At 37.9% G+C, this 26,630-nt stretch overlaps 1 protein-coding gene across 1 annotated transcript in view; it reads left to right on the top strand.

Annotated features, from left to right (window-relative positions):
• EXOC6B (exocyst complex component 6B) overlaps nucleotides 1-26,630 on the top strand; it is a 688,324-nt gene that overhangs the window by 515,762 nt on the left and 145,932 nt on the right. Inside the window, exon 20 of the mRNA XM_007453376.1 lies at nucleotides 12,095-12,168. Coding sequence (XP_007453438.1) covers nucleotides 12,095-12,168 — 74 coding nt within the window. The remainder of the gene's footprint in view (nucleotides 1-12,094; nucleotides 12,169-26,630) is intronic.

Genomic DNA, 26,630 nt, shown 5'->3' on the forward strand with positions numbered 1-26,630 from the left:
TTTTTGAGGGCTTTTAAACATTTTAAAGACAACATTTTAAAGACAGGAGTGCTTTTAATACTTGAGATGCTCATTTATCTCCTATACTTCCTAGTAGTTAAGATACTCCTTTAAAAGCACCAGTTTATCATGGAAAGAAGTTGCTTAGGTACCTTAAGAAACAACTATTTTCATTTCCTTTTTCTCCAACTAACCTAAATTCTCTTAAAACACTAATCTCCCCTTCTCTTACCAGTGCCTAGGAGTTAAAAATGCCTAATGCTTCCTCTAGCGTTCCTGTTGTGTCTGCAGTCAATTCCCTGATCTTGTAACTACCAGCTTAAGGTCTCAGGTTTCACTGACAGAGATTCTCTTTTTCTCCTTCTTTTGTTTTTGTTTGTTTTAGGGGAAAAAAAGGAAAAGGAAAACACACCCCAAACTGAGCTCTTAGTGGCAAAGTTTATATTCTCTAGTAAGATAGATCCTAAGTTTAGATCTTGACCTCTGAAAATAAATTCGTTAGTCTGTGTAACCATAATGGCAGACCAATATTTATGTTCATATTGACCTTTCACAAACATTTAACATGGATGTTGATCATTGTTTTAATACTTTACATTATAATTCCATTGAGGGGGTGGAATTCCCAACTAATACTAGAATAATTATATGAAGCAAAGCTAGAGAATATAGAAAATATCTTTCTCTGGGCAAGATATGCAGAACTTTTTATTTTGCCATATCAAAAATGATCTCTTGGGGCTTCCCTGGTGGCACAGTGGTTGAGAATCTGCCTGCCAATGCAGGGGACACGGGTTCGAGCCCTGGTCTGGGAAGATCCCACATGCCATGGAGCAACTGGGCCCGTGAGCCACATTTACTGAGCCTGCGCGTCTGGCGCCTGTGCTCCGCAACGAGAGGCCACGATAGTGAGAGGCCCACGCACCGCGATGAAGAGTGGCCCCCACTTGCCACACTAGAGAAAGCCCTCGCACAGAAACGAAGACCCAACACAGCCATAAATTAATTAATTAATTAATTTTTAAAAAATGATCTCTCATAATGAAGACTTCTTTAGTGTAATATCTTTAAAATTTTTGATTCATTGAAGAAGTGACCATGTAGGCAAAAAAAAAGCATAGTATTATTTTATTGTATCCAATTCCAGTAAATTTCACATTACTTATGCTGGGACACATCTGGCTATAACCTAGATATTAAAATGGACTCAATATCAAGTTGTAATGTGCTTGATCTGGATTGGACCTTGTGTTCCAACAACAGTTTTCCAACACCAACTGGGTGTTCTACAATTTAATCCAGTTCTAACACTAACTACCTGGAGTTAGTGCAGACTCCACAGGGTAAGGGGTCAGTCCCACAAGACTGCCCCTCTTGGGCATCAGCCACAAGTCACAGGTGACCTCAAGCCACCCGTACTTCTTCCTAGCTGACTACAGATTTGGGGCTCATCACATCCCCTTTCAGTTCAGTAATTCACTAGAAAAACTCACATAACTCACCAAAAATGCTGTACTTATGATTACAGTTTTATTATAAAGGCTGTAACTCAGCAACAGCCAAATGGAAGAGATGCATAGGACAGGATCCTGGGGAGGAGGGGGGCAGAACAGAGTTTCCATGACCTGTCCTTAAGGATTCCAGGCATGTCAACCTTCCAGCACATCAACATGTTCACCCATCAGGAATTCCTGATCCACTGAGCTTCAGTGTCCAGAGTTTTTATATGGGGGTTTCATTACATAGGCATGATTGAATAAATAATTGGCCACATGATTGAAATCAATCACCTTCCCCTCCCCTCCCTGGAGACTGGGGGTGGGGCTGAAAGTTTCAAACCTCTAATCACAGGCTTGGTCTTTCTGGCTTGTCCAGCCCCTCCCTTAAAACTACCTAGGGGCCCACAGGAGTCATTTCAGCATAAACTTAGGTATGGTCAAAAGGAGCTGATTGTGAATTGCACAGGAACTATCCTATTGCTCAGGACCTTTCAAGGGTATTTGAAACTCTATGTCAGGAGCTGGGACCAAAGACCAGATATATTCCTTGTTATATAATAGACCTCAAGAGTATATTTGATTCAGTCACATAGCTTTAAGCAAGTGAAATATTATTAATTTCATTTTACAGAGGAGACATCTGGCACTAAAAACTTATGTGATTGGCACAAGGTCACATAAGTAAATTCTAGAAAGGATTGGAATCCCAGTTACCTTAGCTAATATATCCATTTTCTGTGGACATCCATCAGCTTAGACTATGAGACTCAGTTTTCCTGGCAAATTGTGAGACTATCCATGAAATTTATACCAAAGAAGCATTAACTATCTGCTTTCTGTTTAGAAAGAATCATAATTGACTTTTTAGAAAATCTAGCTCTTTTAGCTTGGGAAACATCCTATGTGGAACCTACCTTAATCATTTTTCATAGCTTTGTGTGACATACCTCCACCCTGTTCAAGAGCGCTGACAGTGTCTTGATACTTTTCCTTTTAATGAGTCAGCATTTGTTTTGTATTGTATACTTACAAAACATTTTGCAGTTAGAGATCAGGATTGCTACTGGTATCACTTGCTGGGGAAATTGAGAGCCCAAGAGCTTTGTCCAGAAACATGTGCTGCTCAACTATTATTATTTTTTAAAAATTATGCCCAAATCATTCCAAAAATGATTTGAGACCAGTTTCAGTAGGATAGGTTGAAAAAAATAATAAATTAGATATAGGAAAAGAAAATGGGATGAAGAGAAGAAAGGTAAGAATACTAGCATAAGAATTAATAGAGAGGTAATATAAAAATTTATTGACAGGCACAGTGAAGAGCATCCAAAGCATATAGCTCTCTCAGAGGTTGACCTAATTTTAAAATATGGGCTGAATAGAAGACATTGTGTAGTATCAGGAATATTTGCTTCAATACTAATTTCATAGCCAATGTAAAAATGGAATTCATATTGTTATGAATTTGGGGAGTGCTAGTTCCTTGTCATTTCAGAGTCTGAAATCATTCTTTGCACATTTCATTTTAGTTTTCATTCTTTACAGTCAACATCATCTAAAGCTGTGCTGTCCAGTACTATAGTTACCAGCCACAAGTGGCTATTAGAGCATTTGACATGCAGCTCAGAAATGAGTTGTGCTCTAAGTGTAAAATACATCCTGGATTTTGAAACAACCTCATGAAAAAATTTTAAAATACTAATTTTATGTTGCAATTAATATATTTTAGGTATATTGGGTAAAACAAGGTATACTATTATTAATTCTAAAATTAATTTTTGTTTCCTTAACCTGTCTACTAAAAATTCTAAAATTACACATGCAACTCACACTTCTATTTGGACAGTGCTTTTCTAGAGAATTGATTTTCACCGTTAGGTTAAATGCCCTACAGAATCCTTCTCAATGTAAAATTTCAGATAGCTTAGCTCTGAGTCTATGTTCATAGAGCAGAATAATCAGTGCTGCACAAACACATGGATAAGATTAAGTCCTTGAAAGCAGAGTAAAAATATCAAGGATACAAAGTTACTACTTCAGAACACAAGTCTTTCTCATCTCTCAGGAAACCCACGCCTTTCATGGCAGATCCTCAGTTTTCTTAGAGATGCACAGAAGCACTGCTGATTGCTAATTGGGAGAGGCTTCTTTTCACTATAGTTTTAAAAGATCTATTATGAAATTGGCCCTTATTTTGCAAAATTGCAAAGCATTTGGGAACTTCAGAGGGATATTTTGGCTTTACACAGATCTATATATGTTTATGATTTTATTCTCTAAATGAAAGAGATATAGATACACACATATATACATATATATGTGTATATATGTGTGTGTGTGTTTGTGTGTGTGTGTGTGTGTGTATATAATATATATGGAACATGTAGAGTGAATATTTGCTTTTAGACATACTAGATCAGGGATGCATATCGAAATAATAGAAAGACAGATTTAGAGGGATTAGGTTCTATCTGGTTCACTGACTTACCTTTTTTGCTTTTTAATTTTTTCTTCTGTAAAAGTCCTCAGTAATTACAAATGCTCCTTTCAGCTTTAGAATTCTAGGTTGTAAACACAAGTCCTAGGACATCTTGTGCTATGTTTTTGGTGATTATTTGTGGAATATTAAGGGAAAGTCCAATGCCATGTGGCGTGACATTGTTCTGCCACTTGTTATGGTCTTGGCTTTCCTTAACCTTCTTCCTCTGCAATGCAAAAGATACTCTGTTTAATTTGGTGAATACAGCTAAAGTATTCTTATCCACCCTTTAAAATATTATTTCCTTAAACAAAGAACAGTACCCAGTGGCCTCCTGGACTCCGTGACGTGGTAGGAATTTATGTCATCTCCTTCTTTTAAATCTCGAATAAAATTGTTTTCTAATTTGCTTTGCTAGATTCAACCAATTAATTTCATTAAACTGCTTACAGATTTTTCTTATACGTTAGATACGTTAGGCAAGGCATAGAAATCAGCTTCTCAAATTTTCTAGGTTTATTCCACATAAGACAGCTAATCTCTCCAGGGGAATGTATATTGTCATTGACACCAGTCACTGCCAGTACCTGAACCCTCATTTCCTCTCAGTGGTACAATATAAGGGACAGCCAGATGGAGACTCATTGGCTTATTTACTCAGCATCATCATGAAAGTTCTTCATGCTTGTGGCCATTTCCTAGCTTATAGGGGATTAATCCCTTACTAATTAAAAAGCTATGTCTATCTGTCCTAGTTTTCAGTTGTCTTTTAGAGCAAAAGAAGTTAGGAGAATTAAACTTTGAAAACAATTTATAAATCTGTTTAGAGTACTGGTTTGGCATTTGCTATCAGACTTTGTTATTATCAGTTTTAATCATATTTCTCACACGGAAACTCAGAATAGGTTAGTTAGACTGTACTTTTCTCTGCCCTTCTTGAGGTAGGAGATCTAGTGAGTTACCTATTTAAAATATGTAAAAACAAAGAAAAATTTACATCACAGAATTATACCCTAGATAATTAAAGGTAACTATTTTTTATGATCACGTGTTCGTACAAGTACACTTATACAAGTATAGTCAGCTGAATCTCCAAGGAACTTTTCCCTCCCACCAGTCCTCCCTCCCTTTTTCTGTCTCCTTGATAGCTCTCTCCTTAGTACTTACTTCCTTATGTTCTGGCTGACCTTTCTCTGACCAGCAGGGCCTCGAGTGCAGTCCCTGTGGAGTCCATCAACTCTTCTCTGTAATTAGCTTAGTGGAGCCACTGTGAAGTGATGCAAGAAGGTTTTAGCTTCCTCAGAGCCACCCTTTGTAGTCTAGCATACTCCTTATCTGTTGCTCCAGGGACCCAGATACCAGGAAACCATTATATTAATACAGGAACAGCAGCTCTTATTTTTTTAATCCCACAAAAACCACATGTGACCTGACATGATCTTAAGATATAAACAAGTACCCAACATACTTTGGACTCCAGAGTACTGACTTTTCTTTCTTACCTGATATTTTGGCCAAAAACCAAACCCTTAATCCATTCAGTGAAGGCTGGTGATGCTATCTTGTCCACTGTCTGACCTGGAACTTCACTGGGAGCAATAGTACATGATATAACCAGGAACCTCTGGTTAAAATTTTGCCCACTACCTTTTCAACTTTCTCTTATTTGAGCAATTAGCTTTTCCTCTAAGAATTGCTATTTTACCTATTTCCCAGATATTGTACTAGTTTTGACTTTCTGAAATAAACTTTACCTTGCTCATCTCCTTTGAAAATTATTCTTGTTCTGTGGACAGTTTGCAAAGATTCAGAAGAATTACTTTTATATTCTGTTTCCCACAGCTTGCTTTTGATAAATTCTCAAATGTCCTGTCTAGATAGACAGATTACAGACTCAGGCAGTCATTTTTTTTTTTTTTGAGAGTTATGTTTTATTTGGTGACCTTACTGAGAACTAAAGCCCGGGAGACGCCTCTCAGATAGAACTGTTCCAAAGAGGTAAAAGGAGGAGTCAGGGTATATAGGAATTTTTGCTAGAAACAAACAAACAAACGTGGAGTCAAACATCAATAGATTATAGTTAATCACAAAAAGCAGACATCTCAAATTAATGATTTTAGTGCTTGTCTATGTATGGAAAGATGCAAGAGTCTGGACTCATAGAAATTATTCCTTTGATATGCATCTTAACTATCTAGGGCCAGTATCCTGTTTTTCTTCATCCTGAAATCTCTTCAGAGCACAGTCTAGGGTGGATGCAATGGTTGGTGGCTTGATGGTGGGTAACATTCATTGTTTACCAGAATGGCAGGCAACATTCTTGTTTACTGAAATAGCAGGCAGCGTTTTTTTACCACACCAGTGTTAAAAGTCCTGTATCGGGCTTCACTGGTGGCACAGTGGTTGAGAGTCTGCCTGCTGATGCAGGGGACACGGGTTCGTGCCCTGGTCCGGGAAGATCCCACATGCCGGGGAGCGGCTGGGCCCGTGAGCCATGGCCGCTGAGCCTGCATGTCCGGAGGCTGTGCTCCACAATGGGAGAGGCCACAACAGTGAGAGGCCCGCGTAGCGCAAAAAAAAACAAAAACAAAAACAGAAGTCCTGTATCCTGGAAACCCTACATGCAAGTAGGGGCAAAAAAAAAAAAAAAAAAAGAGTGAGACGAACGCATAAGTCAAGCTTTTCCAGGTCCTCACCAGCCAACTTCACCTATAACCTTTTATTTTTTTAATTAATTTATTTTTTTAACATCTTTATTGGAGTATAATTGCTTTACAATGGTGTGTTAGTTGCTGCTGTATAACAAAGTGAATCAGCTATACGTATACATATATCCCCATATCCCCTCCCTCTTGCGTCTCCCTTCCACCCTCCCTATCCCACCCCTCTAGGTGGTCACAAAACACCGAGCTGATCTCCCTGTGCTATGCGGCTGCTTCCCACTAGCTATCGATTTTACATTTGGTAGTATATATATGTCCATGCCACTCTCTCACTTCGTCCCAGCTTACCCTTCCCCCTCCCTGTAACCTTTTAACCTTTCTGAGTTTCATTCACTTCCCTCTTCTCTCTCAAGGCCTTGAACTCTGAAAAACCAGAGTACTTTTCTCTGGCTGTAAGGCAGTCATTTTGATTCCTCAAAGCCCCTTCTAACTCTGACTTTTCCGTTTTATTCTAATTAGGGTTCTCTGCTCTTTATAAAATTTATATTTTGTTTTCCTCAGCCAAATATGAATGTACCAGATAATTTTTAAGTTGATTTAAACAGTTTTTTCCTCCCCCCATCTAAGCGGCAGTTAATTTTAAGACCAGCCTTCAAGCAGTGTAGAAAGCATTTTGAAATTAGTGGAATCCCTCCTTTTTGTACTTTGGCAATTTTATTTCATTATTATATGAAGATTATTAGAAATGTAAAACTATAGGATACTTTTGAGAACTTAATATTGCTTTAAAAACAATTGCCTCACCTCATCGATTTAAGCGTGTATGAGAATGTGAAGGAATGTTGGATATTTGTTAAGTGAGGGGTTTTTTCTTTCCCTCTTTATACCTTTATACCTCTTATTTTCTTTCCCTCTTTATACCTCTTTATACAATATGCCTTCTTTCCTATAACTTTGTACACCTCCTTTTAATTTTTTTAAAATGAAAATTTATCTCATTAAAAGATTTTTCACATTTGCAAATTGGATCTTGGAGGCAGGCCCTGATCCCAGCTTCAACTCTTGTCCATACTGTGATTGGACAAGGTCAGGGAAGAGCTGCTGGGGAGAGCCGAGCTCTCTGAAGGATGGCTGGGTGCTGGTCAGGGGCTCCACTAACCTGAACAAGTTTTCCGAGAGGAAGCTTTCTTGCCAGCCTCTTTGGAACCTTGATTCAGTCCCCACATAACGTAAGGTAGTCAAAGGTAGGATTTGGTTCTGTGTTAAGTGGAGGGCCACTCTGCCAAACTTCAGCCTTTGGAAACTTTGGCACACTGGCTTAAGCCACTTAGAGACTGAAAACATACCATAGACCTTGGAATCCAGAGACAAGTCCAGAAAGAGACTTTTTCACAGTGCCCCATATATCCATCAGTTCCACTTGGCCACTAGTACAGACATGTACTCCTTTTCATGATGTCAAAAGAAGGAAAGTTTTTATTCATGATTCTAAAGAAAAGCTTCTGTGTGTACATATAATCAGTTTGTATATGTGTCCGCAGACTTGGGGCTCCTTGTCCCCTCCCACGTGTAGTTTTCCTTCTCTCTGTCAAGCAGCCTCTGAGGACATGGGTATGCAAATCAACCCCAGTTGCCTCTAATTCTAAATCTTGAACAAGTTCTATCTCTTATTACTAGAGAAAATAGCACTAAATAATTTTGAGGGGGGTGTGTGTGTCCTTCTATTTCCTTTTCTCTGATTATAAAAGTGGTCTCTACTCATTTTTAAAGTTTATAAAATGTAAAGAGTAATAAAACCCCTTGTAATCTTCCTCTCTTTACCAGCCTCAGTTAACATTATGAAATAAATGCTTACTGTTGTGTTTTCTATTCATATTATATTCTACATAGTTGACGTCAGACTAAATACAAACTTTAATTAAAAAAAATATTCACACTTTCTTACGCTATTAACATTTTTCATATATGGAAAAAATTGGCTCTAGAAGAACAGTCATGTTTTAAAGGAAATAATTGAATCACAAAATTATGGGAGACCTATTTCATGCATTTATTGATTTCTAAAATAATACCAGTGAAAATTACTGTGCTGTGGCTAATACACTAGTAATTAGTCATATCAGCTTCCTTTAAGTGAAGCACTTAAATATTTGCCTATAAATTTTCAATACCAACTCACTAACTCATGACTGAATAGTAGCTGAATTTCTTCTAATGTTTCGTCCTGGATATAGAATAGTGTCTCTTGACCTTTGTTTGGTCACCAACCCTCTGAGAAGTCAATAAAAGATACGAACCTTCTTCAGAGAAACACATATTCCCACAAAAAAAGCTAATTGTAATGGTAATCAATTATGATATGCCAGGTACTCTGCCAACTGCTTTACATAGTTGTTTCACTTAATCCTCATAGCAGCACTATAAGGAATATACTGTTACCCTTATTTTTGAGATAAAGACGTTGAAGCTTTAAGGAGATTAAGTAGTTTGCACATGACCTTAGAGCTAGTAACTGGAGCTCAAACTAATTTTTATGACCCAAAGCCCATCTCCTCAATCATTGGGCATCTAATTTTAGGGAGCTCATAAATTCCTAAAGCCTACTTATTGATACTCAGGTTAAAGGCACCCTACTATTGCAATCCAAAGATTTTCATTGGCAGTAAAGAATATGTGTAATTAGTTAATCTTGTTATTTCTGTAAATTAATATATAAGTATTTGTTGGACATCTACTGTTTTTAATACTTGCTACGTTCTGTGATGTGGTCCTTATCCCTAAGGACTTTACTGCCTATGTGGGAAGACAAGAATTACATATATAAAACAATGAGGAAAAAATGTAAATATGAAGTTGAATATATAGTAATTAAACATTTCCATAAGCTATACACAAAAATTAATCTCTTTACTTTGTCACACATGATGTAATTTTCATTCCCTGATTTATAAAAGGAAAATCAAATCTAAAAGGCCACCATGTCCTCTGGGAACCTGGAAGATTCAGTGTATCATAAAATGAGGTCTATAAAGTACAGCTCTGACTAAATATGTATCACATCCCGATTCCTGAGTAGTTTCATCAGCATCATGTCAACCCCAGGGGGCATGCCCAATAAGGAGATTCAAGAATGTGTAGCCGGGCTTCCCAGGTGGCGCAGTGGTTGAGAGTCCGCCTGCCAATGCAGGGGACATGGGTTCGTGCCCCGGTCCGGGAAGATCCCACATGTCGCGGAGAGGCTGGGCCCGTGAGCCACGGCCGCTGAGCCTGTGTGTCCGGAGCCTGTGCCCCGCAACGGGAGAGGCCACAACAGTGAGAGGCATTCAAACCATGTATCATAGGGTAGTCCTGTTGAACTGAATATGTGTAGGGCAGCAGAACACCGTGATAGTTGCTGCATCTTTACTCAGGTAGGGTTCCTACTGACAGAGAGGACTTCAGATGATGCAGCACAGCTGTTATGTCATACGGGAGCAACAGTGATAATCTACCAACCTTGGATGAAACTACCAGGCATGGGAAGCTTATTTAAGCTGACCACCTGACAATCAAGACTCAAAAAGAGTGGCTGTGGCTATAATTCATAGAACTGCTTTCTACAGGAGCATAGTATGGGAAAGTTGTACTTGCAATTGAGCAGTGGCCTTATACAAGTTTATCACAGATAATGGCTATTGTAAGATATGAAGGATGGATTCTGTCAAGCTTTTATTAACATGGCTCTCATCATGTATTTGTATAGTCTTAGAACTTTACTTTTTTAAAACTTTAATCATTTGGGCTATACATATGGTAGAATTCATTTATAAATGGCATATAAATTTTCTTTCCAAAGTAAATAGAAACTTAATTTGCTAATCATTCTATGTAGTTTATCTCCTTCCATTTGAGTCATTTTTATTTAAAATCTCTAGAATAAGAATATTTTGTGTTACAAGTTGTACAACACTTTGCGCTCTATACAATTCGTTTAATAACTTGTTTTAAATTTCACTTCACATAATGTTTTTGTGTTCCCTGCAACTTACCTTGATAACATTTTTTAAAGTAGGTCAAGGATTTTATGAAAACCTAGTAGACATTTCCTAGATGGAAAATATTTTTAAAGAACAGAAGTTCCTGTCATTGTTCATAAATCATCATTTGAATCTATGCAGTTACTAGTTGTTTGAAGTAATTTTCCAGACATATATGCAAATATCTTGATGGATTTTATTTAATTTCAAAAGGCTAACATGATACCAACTTTCTATAATTTCTTAAATTCATTCCTGAAGAAAAATATAATTGAAAGGAAAACATTCCTTTTCATATTTGCTTTGAGCAGATACTTGTTATTTTTGAGGTAAATAGTAGATTGATGTTAAATGTTTATCATGCTTTGGCTTCACAGAGAGAATTCAAGGCATAGTTAGTAACTGTCCAACTTTTGAATTTGCTCTGTATGTATGTGTGTGTGTGTGTATGTAGAGGCTTAAACAAGACCTTTTGATTGCATAATAAGCAGGGCTTAGGGACAATAAAATTTGACATTCTTAACTGTTACTAGTATTTGTCCCTATAGCCCTGTGCAGTTATCTTCTTATTAACAATGTAGAAGCCAGAGTCATAAACTGAGCATGTACCCAAGGCGCTACTGTAAATTGCAAATAGCATTCATGTGGTCTCTTTTGACCTAAGACTAAATTGGGATAGAAGGAAGAGAAAAAAGAATTTTTGAGAGTGGAATAGAAGTAGAAGTCAAGAACAAAGAATACACTAGAAGGATGGACATGTACAAATGTTTCCTAAGTTTTTGCAGTGAGATTTATTTAGATGGGTCTTTTCATATCTGCAATACTCTTTTACTGAAGAGCCAAGTACTAGATTGGGGTAGCCTCTGCTGCTGGTGTGTGTGTGTGAGTGTGTGTCTGTGTGTGTGTTGGCGATAATGCACTCATGAGATAATACAAATAATCAGTGAGGGAATAATTAATGATGTGGCGGGGAATATTTTTTGATAAATGCTTGGGGAATGAGGTGACAGGCGTGAAATTAGAAAATTCCTTCAGCGATCTAAAATATAAATAGCTTTCAGAACTGAAAAGAGTTTCACAGCTGAAGATTTTATTGTGTTGAGAGGAAAAACTTTTTTCTCTCCCCCACTCCCTCCTCCTTTGCAAGTTGTTTGTCCATTCACAAAACAAATACTCTGAAGCCCAGCGCAGCTCATGGGAATAAATTTCAGGTCGAATTAGTACAGTTTCCTTGCTGTCAGGATGCTGGAATTAATGGTGTTTTGATGACACGAATTTTGAAGGGCAAACAAAGAAGCTGAAGGGAGAGAGACATGACTCCTTAGAAGCTTGGTCCTCCTCTCCCCCAGCCTCTCTTGTCTTCCCTGTCATCCGTCTGCCAATCTCCCTGTCCATGGTTAGTTAAAGGCGCTTTTTATCCTCTTTTCTTTCCCACAGAGTTTGCCAGATCCGGCCCGGTGCCTGGGTTCCAGGAGGACACGCTGCAGTTGGCCTTCATCGACTTGAGACAAGTAAGTCTTTGTGTTTTTGTTTTTTGTTTTTCTTTTAAGATGTGTGACTGAAGACCATCAGGTCTTAAGGAAAAGGGGAGGGGAGGGGGATTGGCGTTGGCGATTCACACTGGAGACCTAAGGGTTTTTCCCTGTGTTTGAGGCCACCTCTTTTATTTAGCTATCTGGGATCCTTAGCTATGGTGGAGTTAAAGGTTTTGTGGGTGGAAGGGAAGGCAGGAGGTGGGAGGAGGGACCCAGAATGTAGAGGGACTCAAGTGACCCTCAAGTGATGTGACCCATTGTGCTATAGTTGGCTTCTGCAGACACAGCAAAAAGATAGCTCAGCAAACCAATGCTAAGCAGGTGCACTGATGCAGAGACTGCCTGCCCAGAGGACTTTTGTTTGCAGATAATGAGGGCAGTAGCATTTAAGAAAAATGAAATATTTTACATTCTGGATTGTTGGTTTGGTTTGTTGACTTTTTTCTGTTGCCTTAAGTCTTCCCATCCCCTCCTTTGTAGAATGTGGTCAGCCATGAGTGACTAAGTGGTCATTTTAGATAATTAGCAAAGGCCCTGACCAGTCATGCTAACCTGACAGGCAACCCTACTGAAGTAATGTGATGAAAGCTGGTACTTAGGTATACCTGAGCTTTGCAAGCCCATTAGACAGAAAGAGTCGTGCTATAGAGCTGTTGCTTGCAGATTGAAAAGGGTGGGTTGGTAGGCCTTGGTGGATTGGGTATAGAGGAGCAGTATGGGCGGGGGCCGAAAGAGGGAGTTAACTGGGCTCTGTCATCTCTTCACTGTGAAGATGGATGGGGTTGGATAGAAAGTGTGAATGAAGTAAGAATCAATGACTGATGCTTCTCTCCTATTAAAACAATCTTTTTTTTTGGTCTGTTTTTTAAAAGGGGGCTGGCTTTGTTTCTCCTGCCATAATGATGCAGTGCCTCTTGTTTTCAGAGCTGACAAAGTTTGCATTCTGAGAACTTTTAGATGCCCAGGGTATTTCTTAAAGCTGTAGGACCCCTTGTATTGGTAGTCTCCTTACTACTGTGACTCGATTCATGTTAGAACAGCTTTTAACCCATAATGGATGGCCTGAGCTACCCCTGAATCCTTGTGGATGGGTGGTGTAATCTGTCATTTGATGACAATTCTGGAAAGCCCTGTTAAGCAGAAAACAGAAAATTGTGTCTCTATAGACCCGCCAAAGTTTGAGGATTCAGGCCGCGTCCCAGAAACGTGTGTCAACTTAATATTTAGGGGTTGAGGTGGGGGTTCTCTCACACATAAAGGCTTTCCCAGCATGGTCCCAAATGCGGCTGAGTATCTCTTTCCACACTTAACACCTTCCACCTGTGGATTCAGCAACTCAACCGAGATGTTCAGGTTTTAACCCCTTGGCTGATGTAAACCTGAAAGATTGGGATTTTGCTTTATGGTTTTGTGGAGTGGTATCTGCTTGACTTTCCCAGCACTGTTTCTTCTCAGAGACTTCTGAGCCAATTGGCGTTTCTTGGAAAGCAGAAATTGAATTTCATTGGAAAAACACATCCAAGGAAAAATTTTTCCCTTCTCACTCTTCATGGAAAGGAAGTGTGGTCATTCTCTCGAGTTTGTGGTTTTGGTCCCTATGGAAAGCAACTAGTATTCACAGAAAATGTTAACTAAGGGAGTAAGTTAGAAAACACAGCCAAAATAAGGTGGATCTGAGCTGGAGATGAATGCTCAAGTACTTGTGAGCTCTCAGTGAGCACTGTTGCTTATGCTTAAGTTCCTATTTTCTGTTAGTTTTGTTCTGAGAGTTCCGATTATGAAGTTTTAGTAGTAGAAACCAAAACTCCAAAATTTCACTGAGTCTTGAAAGAATATGCCTCTTGCTATTGAATCTATCACTTAATTTCTGTTTATGTCTGTCTCTATTAAAGCAGCTTACATTTTTCTTAGATCATTTGAAAAACTTGCCTAGCTCATTATTAGCAGGCCTCAGGTAGGTTGAATCAGTGTGACAAAAATTATCTTTCCACATCCCATGCTGAAAATATTTATCTCTTTGCAGTTCATCTTAGTCATTCTCATAACTTAAAGTGACCATCATTTTTAAAGTGAGCAGCTAATGAACTATAAGAGATGTGCCGATTATAATAGAAAGTCTGGAAGTGTGGTTTCAAAGGAGATAGCTTGACCTCAAATGAGACATGACTAGGTGTCCTTGAGTATGTGTCCTTTTGCCTGTACTCTTTGGAATCCTAAAATAGAGTTATGGAATTTGTGGGCTGGGTGCTAATCTTAAAAATCATGTAGTATAACCTTTGGCTTGATACTTGGAATCCCTGTACAGCACCCTAAACTGTGCTTGAATATTCTCCTTGAAGAGAACTTGCTTCCCCAAAGCAGCAGGGTCCACCTCAAGACAATCTGATTATAAGAAACGTATTTCTTAAAAAAAAAAAAAAGAAAGAAAGAAAGAAAGAAACGTATTTCTTAAGTTGGCTAAAATATGTCTCACTTAACTTTGACCCTTTCACTCTTTGTATTTTTATTAATGCACTCCAATTTGGGGGCCAGGCTTTCTATCCTGATTTATTGAGCTTCCATCTGCTAGTAATTGAATCTTTTTCACATGTAGCATTGTTACTCATTCCATATCTAGTCTTTATGTGGTTGATTTTACACACCACAATTGAAGACTTTACTCTCTTTGGTCTGCGTTTTCCTTTTAGACATTCTACTAACAAACCAGATTTTAATCATTCTTATTTATTTAGCCTGTCTAAACCTTTTAAGGTCCTGACTCAGTTATCCACCTTACTACCTGATTTAACCATTATGCCCTTTATAAGTCAAAGATAACAGTATTAATCAGGAATGGCCAAAGTTAAAGGAAGAAGTTAAAGTTAAGGCAAGTTATAGGATACATACACGCACCCATGCAAAAAGGGGATTTGTCCCCAGTTCAGTGCAGCAAGGATATTCTTTTACTGTCATTGAGTGTATTTTCTTCACTGGTTTGTGAATGTATTCATTCTGATCATGCTTTCATGTTCTTTTGCTTTACAGTGTTTCAGGCTCTATCAATTGAATGATAATTTTTAAAATATTCAAAACATGGAATATTTGATGAACTCATCTCTGTATAGACTATAATAGCAGAGTGTCATTTAAAAGCCATAGAATTTTATTAGGAAGCAAATTAGATGTGGATAGCAAAACTATTCATCCTTTCTGAGCCGTCCTGTCTATTCTAATTTTTCTACTTCTTAAGGAAAAAAGTGAAATGACATTTTGAATACACAGGCTTTCATGATATTTTACACTTTTATAGCACGTCAAAGTTAAAGTATATTTACCTACATAGCTCATTTGTCAGGTTTCTGAGTTTAGAAAAACAGCTGTTAATGTGAATTAGTGCAAATCAAAATCTTCTTCTTTGCCACTTTATAATTTCTGTAATTCCCAGGCTCATAAAAGTACGATTGCAGTACAACTTCACATTCATGTATCAAATATATGTGCATGTTTCTATGAAAATCGAAATTTGGCTTAATGCTAAATCTTGAGAAGGACAACTTAAAGGCTCACTTATTAACTATCTTGAAGTAGCATTTATATTCCAAGTACTGATAATCGGTGGCCCTTAATGGTTCATAATTGAGAATAACAACACAAGGCCAATAGTAGATCCTCAGTAGTTATTTGATTCTTAAGCAGTACTATGGTTTGTGTTTTCTTCTGTTGTTAAACATTAAGTAGGGCTTCCCTGGTGGTGCAGTGGTTGCAAGTCCGCCTGCCGATGCAGGGGACACGGGTTCGTGCCCGGGTCCGGGAAGATCCCACATGCCGTGGAGCGGCTGGGCCGGTGAGCCATGGCCACTGAGCCTGCACGTCCGGAGCCTGTGCTCCGCAACGGGAGAGGCCACAGCAGTGAGAGGCCCGCATACCAAAAAAACAAAACAAAACAAAAGGTAAAAAAAATAAAATTAAGTAAATTATGCTGATGAACACCGGAATTTGAACTTCAGATGATTTTCATTTCAGTTTATCAAACTCTGAGTGCCTACTGTGAACAAAGCACAACTTAGGTGTTGTGGGAATACACAAATGAATATAATACAGTCTCTGCCTTCCAGTAACAAAGAGGTGAACAGCAAATACTTGATTCTAATATAAGGCATGGTATGATTAAGTATTTCATTGGAATGCTAAAACAACTGTGTATGTTTCAATTATTTCAACAGCTTTTGCTGCATAACAAATCACCCAAAAACATTGGCTTAAAACAAGAACCATTTATTTAGCTCAAGTTTCTACAGATTGGCTAGGTTCAGCTGAGCTCACTCATACTTTGAGATCAGCTGCCGGATGGGCTCTGGCTTGCCTGAGGGTAGCGTGCCTTAGCTCAGCCGACTCTTCTCTGCTCCCTGTGATCTCACACTAGCCAGCAGCCCAGTCCAGGCTTATTCACGTGGCCTTCTGGCAGGGTTCCAGGAGAGCAGGAGGAGGTGTGAAAACCTCTTGAGGCCCATGCTTGAAATATCACTTCTTCCACATTCTGTTGGCTAGAGCTAGTCACAAGGCCAGCCCAAATTCAAGGAATGGGAAAAGAGACTCCAACTTACACTCTAGTTGGAATATAAGACTTTTATATAATCATGTGACATAAACAATGCAAATCAGGAGCAAGATTGACTCTCTAAGTGCAAAAATGGCCATGAAGCACAGAGGTCTTTGTAGGCCTGAGTAGTTATAAAGTATTTCATGGAAAATGTGGAGAGTTAAACTGAGAAGAAGTTAGGTGTTGATGAGGGGTAAAGGTATTTCAAACATGGAGAAGAGCTGGATTTAAGTGTTGTTTGTAAAAATGTGTGTGCGTGTTTGTATGCATGTGTCTGTGTGTGTGTGTGTGTGTGTGTGTGTGTGTGTGTGTCTGTGTGTATTGATTTAACCAGGATCTAGACTGTTTTGCCACCTTTAAGTATTAAACTAATCTCTTTAAATCCCCTTTTCTTAATTTCTCTTCTTTGTTCTTTGCTTTTACTTTTCAGCTTCACCATGGACTTCTTTTTTATGTTCTGTATCTCCTCATCAAATGCTGCTTATTACAGGCTACCCTGAAACACTTCACATTTCTGTTATTCCATTCATTGTGAGAGAATCTTAACTTCCCCAGATAATTATTACATTATTTATTAAATTTTAGCTGTTCACCTTCCATGTCTGACCAACAGGAAGAGGTTTGAATATGTTCTTTAGAAACGTTTCTGCTCCTTGGCACCAACTGTTTTTTACTTCCAATATACGTAAGTTTTTATAAAGCTGAATGAATTAGGTTGTGACATTGCATCAGAGCTCCTGAATGGAGCTTGTTGGCAACAACTCTTGTACAGAAAAGCCATCCCAAGATATCTGTGGCTGTTTTTAGATTGAGTTGGTGACATTCCCTCTAGGCCACTTATTCCCCAATTTCTAAACCTTCAGTCTAAAGTAAACGCAGTGCATTTCCATTGCAGGCACTTAAACTGCCTTAAAAATAACTATAGAACCTAAGAGAAATAATTGTATATTTATTTGGAGACGTTGAACAGATTCTGATGTTATGCCTATTAGAGGTATAAAGGTAAAATCAGTATTTTCAGTTAGTCAGCATCAGGTAGGGAAACCTGAGAACCACTCAAGAATCTGACTGTGTAGACACCTCCCCTTTTATTTCCCCTCCTGTCTTGATCCTATTCAATAAAATTTTGGTTTTTGAATAAAATTGCCTTCCCTTCTTTTTGCCTTACCTTCAAGTCTAATGAACAATATTCCCATTAAGAGGAACATGTCCCCTTTGCATGACTGCTGTTGGCGCTTATGGAAAAAATATTAACTGTGCTTATATTTTAGCCTCAGTAGAACATCCATTTATATCAATAACTGATTTTGTCTGATATGGCACATATCAAAATGAGGCTCAATAGAATTTCTTTTATAATATTTCACCCTAACCAGACTAAACAACCCCTAACTAGGCGATTACATAGGAGGCTGGGGTGGGGGTAGGGCAGGCCCCCATAAAAGGCCTCAGGGATCAGTCTTCATCACAACCCTTACGCTATATTAAACTGGAAGAAAGCCATCCCACATGTGTACTTCTTAGTAGGGAAGGGTCGTGGCCTGTAGTTTTCCCAAATATTTACTGAGCAGTTGTCAGTGAGTCATGGTGAAGAAAGGAGGTGTGGGTGTAGGTAGTAGGGGAAAGTTTTTATGAAAGGATATTCTTGGTGGAGGAAAATATAGTGGCATATGAACCCTCTAGTAGTGAAGTGTGTGGATCAATAATGTTGTCGGTAGAAATACTCTCCAGGTGCTCAACTGCAATATTTTGTTGATCTTGAATAATGGCCTATAAAACTGGGAGTCATCTGCACCAGAGTTAGTAATCAAACAGTTTGATAACTCATGAAGTTAGAAGATGTCATTTCTATAACTGATGTTAATGGTGGGGTTAGAAGGAATGGTTTAAGCCATAAAGCACAGTATCTTGGAAAAGATTATCTGTACAACTGATATGGTAGCATATATAGCATGTATATGTGGGTAGATGTCATTTCCGAAATGAAATCTGAGGTTATCATATCCCAAAGGCATTTGTTGATTAGAAGAGGATGTAGTAATATTAATATATTAGAACTCCTGCACAAATCTCTGCTGATACAGAGCCACTAAAAGTTCCTGCAGACTATAGGCCATGTCTTGACATAGGCACAGCAAGCACTTGAATGTAGACATAGACCTCCTTAATCAGGATATTCATTCATTCATTCATTCATTCAACACTATGCCTAGCACTGTTATAGTGGGTACAGTGGCATAGAGGATATAGTGTAGTGAATAAAATATGGTCCCTGCCCTTGTGGAACATTCTGGTGTAGTTTGCCCATGCTTGTAACATAGGCCTTTTTAACATTCTGCCCTTCCCAAAATCTCTCTTCAGGTGGCCCTGGTGCTTTGAGGGAATGCTACTTTGTCTAGATTTTTATTTTTTGTATTGATGCTCTATTAGTCAGTTTTAGGGACAGCTGCAGAATTTTCTGGAAAGATCCTCAGGACAAGGCCAAATGTGCTGTATACTGATAAGCAGGCTTTCAGAAAAGAACGTTTAGCTATGTTTGGCAGCCTGGCATAAATAAGATGGTCAGCTTGAAATACTTCCTTTCCAAAGGTAGTCCTTTGCTTTTTGAGAGCAGGTTTTTCTGTCTGTATTAACAAAATTGTTTTGCCCATGTTGTTTTGACAGACACTTATAACCTTCACAGTGATACCTCTAACCTTAAAGGAAGTTCTGACAGCAAATAATTCCTATTGCCAAGTAGAAAAGAGCTAACACCTTTGGGTCCTGTTTTGTAGAAGAAGAAGAAAATTGGGAACATTTCTGAGAATAGATTCCACTGAGCTAGATCTTTGACCTCATATAAGCCAACACTAGGTCAGCATACACAAGGATAGGGCACAGGTGAATAAGGTCTTCAGCTATGGGATGTGGCTGCAGCTTCTGCAAATCCGATATATCCCCTTACTTTGCTTGGGACATTATTAACTGGAGCCATCATAGAAAATTTATAGAAGGAATTGCCAGTAATATGTAACACATTCTGGGATTTACTGAGTGTTTTTGGTTGATTGGAGGAGAATTTATTCTAGAACTGCTGAGACTTTGTCTCACCTATACCAGCCTCTTAACTGGGGAGGAGGTGTGTCTGGAAATGCTGAATCATTAATGACAGGGTCTTTAAACTGAATTAATGGAAGATATGTGGAAATAAGCAATGGGTGAAGAACCTTCAGTGAGAGGGGTTGTGGACAATCTTTTGGGTAGCAGGAGACAAAACACCAGACTTTTGATGTATTTTCCCATGAATAATGCATTGGATTTGGCCTTTGACTTATGGGCCTCCCAGGCTAAGATTATCCACTGTTACTGGCAACCCATATTGGTACAGTCCTGGGTTAGATGGCTAGCCTAATCTAAAGCTTGGTCAACAGAGTTGTCCGCCACTTCCTACTTTAAACTGGAGGCAGAGAGATCTGCCACCTAGAGATTCCACCAGAGTATAGAACAGCCTTTCCAGTAGTGGCTAGAAGGACCTTTTCCAGAAGTGTGAGTCTAGTCTGTGACAACCCTGCTACCCCTTTGGTCCAGTAAAACAGCTGTAACTTTTAATGTGGGCATGGTGCCAGCATCACTCCAGATAGCCTCACAGTAAAGTCTCTCAGTTCAGAGGCTAGAGTTGCATTCCATTTCAACTCTTGTGTGAAGAGCTTATAAGCGTAGCATAGTAAGCCACCTGGTTTTTTCTACCTTAGCTCATAGACAGCATTTGTGATCCTCATGCTAAATAATAAAAGACCTAGGTAGTCTGTGAGGCCAGCTGCTAGGCTAGCCTGAGCCACTGCACTGCTCTCTGCTTTCCCAAGAAGCCAAGCCTCAGAAACTCAGGAGGTCTCTTACTTCCAACACAGCATGGATATGCATACCCATAAACCTGGAATTTGTGAATTTCTCAGATAATCACATCTTCAAGAGAAAGGACAGGAAAGTCATCACCAATGAATTTCCCTGGGAGTAGCAGTGGAATCAGAGGCTGTTGTGGTAGTGCTGGCTGAGTTAAAGCCTAATGGGTTCCAAACACAAATCTCATCTGCATTAACTACACTGTCTAGTGACCTATTAGAGGACGCTCATAGGCCAAAGAAAGGACAGTAGAGCCAGGCCTTGGAACTAATTTCTGACAAGTGTATCCTACTGATAGCCGCTGGAGGGCAGCAGAGAGTGACAACAAAGGGCTAGATTTAGGGAATTGGGGCATATTTCAGTTTGCCAAGAAAGAAGCCCCCCATAGCTGTAAGAGAATTAGCTATCTGGGAGCCACCATTACAAGCATAGGCGCCTGGGGAACAAGGAACAAAAAGTGTCCAGAACCCTGATCTGACGGTTAAAACCCTCCTACTAGGCAAGTTCAGAAACCAGTAAAGAAATGAGGTAGAACAAACTATGAAAGGGGAACCAGACAGCATCAGTAAAGACAGGGAACCAAAAGGACTAAAGTGTCAAGTCCCAAGGGGGCAAGCAAAGATGGAACAGGAACCAAGTAAAAGAAAGAACTACAGTGGGAAGCAAGCCAGAGTGAGTGAGTTGAAGAGGCAAAGGGACAATCCAGAAAGACTGATTCTGAGGCAGCCATACCCAGGAAGGAGTCTTTTCTGTAGGACACCTATCAGCAAGCAGAGAGCTGCAAAGGAACCAGTTTCCTACACAATCACACAACTATATCAATGGGATGCTTATCTCTTAAAGTAGTCCCTCCTTGATTAGCCAGGAGTATTTCCTTCTTGGTCTTTCTTCATTTCAGGAGCAAAATAACTCTTTGCAAATATGGAGAGAGAGAGAGAGAGAGAGAGAGAGAGAGAGATGATATGGCATTTTAAGATGTGACTAAGGGATTCTTACACATGAAATGAAATTAAACTTGGGCTTGAAGCCCTTCTGGATAGCATTGGTGTCAAAGGATAGCTCACTTTCTTAGAATAGCTTGTGTTACTGCCTTTTGATATTTTACACTGTAACATTTGCTAAGAATATCCAGTGGAAAAGAAAAAGTGGCTCTGGTGACTAGTTATATAGGCAAGATCCCAGTCAATCCAAGGATTTAGGATCTGTTCCCAGTAGGTTAGCAGAGAGCTGTTTGGAGTCTCTCCTAACTGCTGTGTAAGCAGTTTTCCAAACCCCTTAAGGATGGAGGAAGAAAACTCTTTTTTGGTCTTTAAACTTCTAGTGTCTCCCTTCTTTGTCTCAACTCCTTAAACATCAGGAAAATGGGACTCTTGTACCTGCAAATTCCAGTAAATATTTAATGCTTACTCCAGGATTATAAGTCTTATAAGCTATAAAATCTTTATTTTTATAGCCTAAGAAATGTTTCCAGTAGGTTAGTTCATAAATATAACAGGTGAATGACTAAATAAATTATGCTATACCCATATAAAGAAATATCACTCATCAATAAAAAGAATAAACTATTGATACATCCAGTTCTCGAATTTATGTAAAATTCCAGAAAGGGAATTTCATACAGCATGTTTTAAGATTCATCCATGGACAGATTCAATGCAATCCCTATCAAATTACCAATGGCATTTTTTACAGAACTAGAACAAAAAATCTTAAAATTTGTATGGAGACACAAAAGACCCCGAATAGCCAAAGCAGTCTTGAGGGAAAAAAATGGAGCTAGAGGAATCAGACTCCCTGACTTCAGACTATACTACAAAGCTATAGTAATCAAGGCAATATAGTACTGGCACAAAAACAGAAATATAGATCAATGGAACAGGATAGAAAGCCCAGAGATAAACCCACACACCTATGGTCAACTAATCTATGAAAAAGGAGGCAAAGATATACAATGGAGAAAAGACAGTCTCTTCAATAAGTGGTGCTGGGAAAACTGGACAGCTTTCATGTAAAAGAATGAAATTAGAACAGTCCCTAACACCATACACATAAATAAACTCAAAATGGATTAGACACCTAAATGGAAGACCAGACACTATAAAACTCCTAGAGGAAGACAGAGGAAGAACACTCTTTGACATAAATCACAGCAAGGTCGTTTTTGATCCACCTCCTAGAGTAATGGAAATAAAAACAAAAATAAACAAATGGGACCTAATGAAACTTAAAAGCTTTTGCACAGCAAAAGCTATACCAGCCTCTTAACTGGGGAGGAGTTAGCAAGACGAAAAGACAACCCTCAGAATGGGAGAACATATTTGCAAATGAATCAGCAGACAAAGGATTAATCTCCAAAATATATAAACAGTTCATGCCGCTCAATATTAAAAAAACAAACAACCCAATCAAGAAATGGGCAGAAGACCTAAATAGGCATTTCTCCAAAGAAGACATACAGATGGCCAAGAAGCACATGAAAAGCTGCTCAACATCACTAATTCTTAGAGAAATGCAAATCAAAACTACAATGAGGTATGACCTCACACCAGTTAGAATGGGCATCATCAGAAAAATCTACAAACAACAAATGCTGGAGAGGGTGTGGAGAAAAGGGAACCCTCTTGCACTGTTGGTGGGAATGTAAATTGATACAGCCACTGTGGAGAACAGCATGTAGGTTCCTTAAAAAACTAAAAATAGAATTACCATATGAGCCAGCAATCCCACTACTGGGCATATACCCTAAGAAAACCATAATTCAGAAAGACACATGCACCCCAATGTTCATTGCAGCAGTATTTACAATAGCCAGGTCATGGAAGCAACCTAAATGCCCATCGACGGATGAATGGATAAAGAAGATGTGGTACACATATACAATGGAATATTACTCAGCCATAAAAAGGAACGAAATTAGGTCATTTGTAGAGACATGGATGCATCTAGAGACTGTCATACAGAGTGAAGTAAGTCAGAAGGAGAGAAACACATATCGTATATTAATGCATATATGTGGAACCTAGAAAATCGTACAGATGAACTGGTTTGCAGAGCAGAAATTGAGACATAGAAGTAGAGAAAAAACGTGGACACCGAGGGGAGAAAGCGGCAAGGGGTGGGGGCGGGTGTGATGAACTGGGAGTTTGGGATTGACATGTATACACTGATGTGTATAAAATGGATGACTAATAAGAAAATAAATAAATAAATAAATAAATATACACAGGTTAAAAAAAAAAGATCATCCATGGTATTGGATGTATCAATAGCTCATTCCTTTTTATTGATGAGTGATATTCTTTATATGGATATATCGTACTTTATTTGGTCATTCACCTGCTATATTTATGAACGTTTTTGTTGTTTCCAATTTCACACTGTTATGAATAAGGCTAATGAACATTCATGTACAAGTGCTTGTGTAGATATATTGATATGTTTTTATTTCTCTTGAGTAATACTAGGAGTGGAATTGTTGAAGTATACATTTAACTTTTTTTTTTTAAATGTCAAACTATTTTCCAAAGTGGTTGTACCATTTTCCATACCTGTCAGCAGTGAATGAGAGTTCCAGTTGTTCCACATTCTCTTCAACACTTGGTGTGACAGTCTTTTATTTGTTTGTTGGTTTGTTGAGGCATAATTAACATATAGTAAAATTCATCCTTCTTAGACATACAGCTGTGTAAATTTTTACAAACTTGTGCAGTTGTATAACTACCGCCCAAATCAACATGCAGAATGTTTCCATTACTCAGAAAATTCCTTTATGCCTCTTTGCAATGAGTCTCCTCTTCCTACTCCCAGCTCCTGGCAATGACTGTTCTGATCTCTGATGCTACAGTTTTGTCATTTAAATGGAATAATACATGTAAATGGAACCATACTCTTCATTTTGGCCTCTTTCACTTAGCATGATGCTTTTGAGGTTCATTCATATTGTTGCATATATTAATAGAGATTCATTCATATTGTTGCATATATTAGTAGTTTCTTCATTTTTATTGCAGAATAATATTCCATTATGGGGATAATTTGTTGACCCATTCACCAGTCGATGAATATTTGGATTGTTCCCAGTTTGGGGATATCATGAAAAATAAGCCACAATAAAGATTTGTGTAAAGGTTTTTATGTGGACACATGTTTTCATTTCTCTAGAGTACTTAGGAGTGGGATTACTGAGTCATATGGTAAGTATATTTTTAACTTTATAAGAAACTATCAAACTGTTTTCAAAGTGGCTTTACCACTTTACATTTTCACCAGCGATATATGAGAGTTGCAGTTGCTCTGCACCCTTGCTAATATTTGGTGTTGTCAATTTTCTTTTCATTTTTACCATTTTAGTAGGTATGTTGTAGTATCTTGTGGTGGTTTTAATTTGCATTCATGTAATGACTGTTGATGCTGAACATTATTTTTTGTGCTTATTTGACATCTGTATCTCTTCTTTTGTGAAGTGTTTGTTCAAATTTTTCATCCAGTTTTAAAAATAATTATTATTGAGTTGTAAAAGATTTTTATATGTTGTGATTAACAGTTCACTATTAGATATGTGTTTGGCAATATTTTCCCCCTAGTCTGTAGCTTTTAATTTTCTTAATAGTCTTTCTCTAAAAGTTTGAGTGTTTTATCTTAGTAAAATACAGTTCTCAGTGACATCATTGTTTTCTTTCATGGCTCCTGCTCCATGTGTCCTATGTTAAGAAATTTTTGCCTAACCCAAAGTCACAAAGATTATCTCCTATTTTTCTTCTAGGACTGTTATATATAGTGTTAGGTTTTTTTACATTTCATCTCTGTTGACACATTTTGAGTTAATTTTTCAATATAATGTACAATATGGTCAAGGTTCATATTTTTATATAGAATGTATAGTTGTTCCAGCACCATTTGTTAAAAAGATTATGTATTTTTATTGATTTGCTTTGACACCTTTATCAAAAATCAACTGACTATATATGTATTGTTCTATTTCTGGACTCTATACTTTGTTCCGTTGATATGTGTGTCTATCCTTTTGCTATGTCTTGATCTTACTTTTATATTAAGTCTTGAAATCAGGTACTATGGTATGAGTCCTCTAACTGTTTTTTCTTTTTCAAAATTGTCTATTTACTCTAGGTCCTTTACATATATATTTTAGAATCAGCTTGTCAATTCCTACAAAAAAACCTTGATGGAATTTTGACTAGGATTTTATCAAATTCATAGATCACTTTGGAGAGAATTGACATTCTGACAATATTGAGTCTTCTAATCCATGTACATAGTCTATCTCTCCATTTATTTATGTCTTTGATTTCTTTTATCAGTGCTTTGTAGTTCTTCAGCAAATCTTGCAAATATTTTGTTAGAATTAATCAGAGTATTTCATGTGCATTTTAAATGCTATTGTTTTTATGTCAGTTTTTAATTGTTCACTGCTAGTGTATAGAAACACAATTGGTTTTTGTATGTTGATCTTGAATCTCAAACTTTCTGAACTCATTTATTAGATCTAGTAGTATTTTATACATTCTTTGGGATTTTCTAGATAGACAGTTATGACATCTGTGAATAAAGACAGTTTTACTTCTGCCTTTCCAATGTAGATGCCTTCTGTTTCTTGCCTTGTTGCACCAGGACCTCCAGTACAATGTTAAATAGAAGTGCTGAGAGCAGATATCCTTGCTTATTTCTGATCTTAATGGGAAAGTATTCAGTCTTACACCATTAAATATAATAATAGGTGTAAGTTTTTTATGCTCTTCATCAGTTGAGGAAGTTTCTTTTAATTCTTAATTTGCTTAGAGATTTTATTATGAATGGTACATCAGTTTTATATCCCAGCATTTAATTAGCCATTATTATTTTTGAACTTACAAGTTATTTCTAATGTTTTCTTTTTATATTTAAATTATAATATATGTGTTCATACTTATAGCCTTTTTTTAACCTGAATTTTTCCTTAAGGTAATTTCTTTATGTAAGAGTT

Source organism: Lipotes vexillifer, unplaced genomic scaffold (assembly GCF_000442215.2).
Source record: "Lipotes vexillifer unplaced genomic scaffold, Lipotes_vexillifer_v1.1 scaffold253, whole genome shotgun sequence".
Lineage (NCBI taxonomy): Eukaryota > Metazoa > Chordata > Mammalia > Artiodactyla > Lipotidae > Lipotes > Lipotes vexillifer.